Genomic DNA, 3,388 nt, shown 5'->3' with positions numbered 1-3,388 from the left:
TTTCTTAGCTTGGAGCATGTTTTTTTTTTTTAAATAAGCTGTTGAATGTGTTTTTTAAGTGATGCTGATATTGATTTTTTTTAAAATTGTTTTATTTCTTGGTTAACTGAAATTTGTTTGCTGTGAATTTCCCTGAATTACCTTTTGTTCAAAAAAACCTTGACCGACGGACTAAAATGTGTTTTAACTTTAGATATTCAACTACCGATGAATAAACAGCAGATGTGTGTGAAAGAAAAGCTTTGTATGTTCTGCGGTAGACCGGCCAAGTGTTTAGTCAAACTGAACAATACTGGAAAGAACAATTGAACCCTAAACTTGATTGAAATCACCAGCTGTATTGCAATAATTATAGTCTGATTGCACATTTAAAAAAACAAAGTGCATTTTCTTGCTTAATGTGTATTGTGATACACATCCTCGGTCATTTGCTGCCTGCCATATATTTGCTCATATCATACTCAGAGAGGCAGAACAATGTTAAGGCTTAAAAAGATTGATAGTGGTTATTTTTCCATGGTACAATGCTGGTAACACTTACCACCAAAACACTTTGACATATCTAACAGTCATGCAGAAAACAGCTATTTCACAAGTTTTATTTTTTTCTGTTTTAGGAGTTACGGGACTTGTTACCACAGATGAAAAGAATTCAAGAAATATAGACATGGACCTGTGGGCAATGACCAACCAGGAGACAGGAGAGTATGGGGTAAGTCAAGGTTCACAGCTTCAGAGAGCTAGTTTGTGTTGTAGCAACATTTTGTTGTAGATGTTCTGCTGCGTTGTTGGTAACATTGAGAAGTTGTGATCTTGTGGTTACAGCAGAGTGTTTCCCTCGTTAGAAAACTACCAGCATCAAGTTTAAACCCAACACACAGCCACTCTGGCACCCCTTAGTCCCACATAGCCACCTTTTTTACCTGCGTGTTATTATCATTACACTGTCAAAAGTACAAAGCAATGAAATAAACTCTCTGCATTTAACCCATCCCCTTGTGAAGCAGTGGGCTTCCATTTTGTTCATTGCCTGGGGGGCAGTGTGGGATTAAGGATCTTTGCTCAGGGACCCAGAGTGGCAGTCTGTGGGAGTGGGGCTCGAACTAAGTACCTCTGGATTCCAAGCTCTATGTCCTAACCACTAGGCTGCCACTCCCCTACCTAAGGGGTGTGATAAAGGCAGAGGTCAAAATCTATTGTAAAGTACTTTTGCTGTGACCAATAATGTTAACGTACATTAATAAGCATTCCTGCAAATGCACCAGAATTAGCGAAAAGGCTATTTTTCATCTATTGTTCCTGGACAGAGCTTAAAATTGTCTAGCTAAAAAAACAACAACAAAGACACAACAGTACGCATTCTACAATGAAAAACACAAATATAAAAAGAAATAAAAAAAAGCTATAACTCCTCAAAGCTGATTTAAAAATACAGAATAAGGACTACAAATTCTAGGTTCATAAAATAGAATAAAACATTTATATATATACATACATACACGTGTATATATACATACATATACACATATGTACATACACACAGCAGAGACACAAGTGGCAGCATGGCTTGTTAATGATAGACATTCAACTAATGTTGACATGACTGATGTGTTATAAGCCAGTTTTTTAGATGCTTTTTGAACATTTTGTATGTTGTAAGTTCTCTGATGTTCTGAGGGACAGAGTTCCATTCCTGAGATGATGTGACTACAAAGGCTCTTTGACTAAAAGCACTTTTACGCAGAGGAACAACAGTCTCCTCTAGCCAGCCCTCGTGTTACTGTCAGCGTGTTCCTGATTTTCACAAAACTGACTGAGTGGAGGAGATGACAGACCATGGATTATCTTTCTTGGATGGATTGATTATTTTTATTTCTATCATTTTTCAAACTTGGTTCAAGACTACCGTTGTATACAAAAAGGTTTACTTTTAACTCAATGACTGATGAGTGTTCAGGAGTTCTGACCTTCACTCCTCTACTACACGGTAGTAGAGTGTTGCCTGTTTATTTTTCTCTCTTTATGGCCAAACTTATCTACCTAGTCACCTCATCTAGTTGGTTCATTTGGAAAACTGCTAATCAAGAAGTCTCAACCTTTGCAATAGAATTTGATGTCGCAGCCATCAACCCTAAAGGGTTATGGAGGTATAGCATGGGTTTGGGGGAGATTTTTTGGTTCATTATCTCTCTGTCTGTAACCTAAAAGCTTCTGTTATACATAATTGAATCTCTGTCAATCATTCACATGGTTAAATACTAGCAAATATACCAGAGCACTGAAATACCAGCCGCTAGTTGACAGAACAGTCCCATGGGACTCTAAGCCGGACAAACAGACCTGTTCCCTGCCAGGGTTGATTAAAGAACAAGTCTATGACTCAATAGCACACAGGTGGAATGCCTGAAGTTATTCAAGTTGAGTCTTCATTGCCAGTTAATCAAGTCTTGATCAAATGTGGCATAAACCTAGAGATGCTCTGTTCCCACTGCTCTTCCACACACCTGAAAATTCTCAGCCAACCAACCTAAAGACCGGCTATGGATACTGACAGAAATAGAGCAGCCATACATTCCCTTTTCTATATTGGTAACATAAAGCTGTACACTAAGTTGAGGTAAGACATCGTGTCTATGGTCCACATCACTAGGATCTACAGCAATGTGAGTGTAATGCTATTCGGGCTGGAGAAATGTAGCCTGATGGTGACAAAGAGGGGAGGTAATGAACACAGAGGGAGTTCAACTCCCTGAAGGAAAAACAGCAGATATTGAACAGAGCTATTAGTACCTTGGAGTACCACAGGCAAATGGTGATATTAAAGAAGCTACGAGGAAAGCATCCCCAGCCAAATGCAAGTATAAGACCAAAACACACTGACCAACTCTACAAGTTCAGATCCAATTCTTTCAAAAATGTATTGACTGTACTTACAGATTTTGGTGATTAAGTATTGATACACGATTTGTTGATTAAAAACAAAATTACATTCGCTGCTTGAAAAAATTCAAACAAGACTTGTCATTTGGCTTTTGTAATTTTTTTCCGTACCTCTTAAGATCTTGCCATAGGTAAATGCTCTGTTTATTTAAAAACTTTGTTGTATGCACACATCCAAGTCTTTCCAGGAAGATGTATTTATGCAAAAAAGCTTGTTTGATTAGCTTGACAATATAAGCACTATATTGCCCATCAGTTTAAATTGTGATTTGACCATTTAAGTTTGTAAGATATGTCTTTTTTTGCCACCATGTCTACCTTCCAATCTGACGTATGACTTTACTGTTAAAATACTGTATTTTTTTTTACCAAAATAGACACCTGGTCTTTCTTGATTGAACAGTTAAAGACACAATATAATTTAATTCAATAAGTTCCAACTGGTATC

The 3,388-nt window shown here is 37.5% G+C and overlaps 1 protein-coding gene across 1 annotated transcript in view; it reads left to right on the top strand.

The window, feature by feature from the left end:
- Positions 1-3,388, top strand: part of npr2 (natriuretic peptide receptor 2) — a 115,649-nt gene that overhangs the window by 36,275 nt on the left and 75,986 nt on the right. Inside the window, exon 5 of the mRNA XM_015373194.1 lies at positions 618-712. Coding sequence (XP_015228680.1) covers positions 618-712 — 95 coding nt within the window. The remainder of the gene's footprint in view (positions 1-617; positions 713-3,388) is intronic.

Source organism: Cyprinodon variegatus, unplaced genomic scaffold, assembly GCF_000732505.1.
Source record: "Cyprinodon variegatus isolate N-32 unplaced genomic scaffold, C_variegatus-1.0 Scaffold82, whole genome shotgun sequence".
NCBI classification, from domain to species: Eukaryota; Metazoa; Chordata; class Actinopteri; order Cyprinodontiformes; family Cyprinodontidae; genus Cyprinodon; species Cyprinodon variegatus.
The sequence above is the reverse complement of the archived record's forward strand: the minus strand, read 5'-3'. Positions and strand labels throughout refer to the sequence as shown.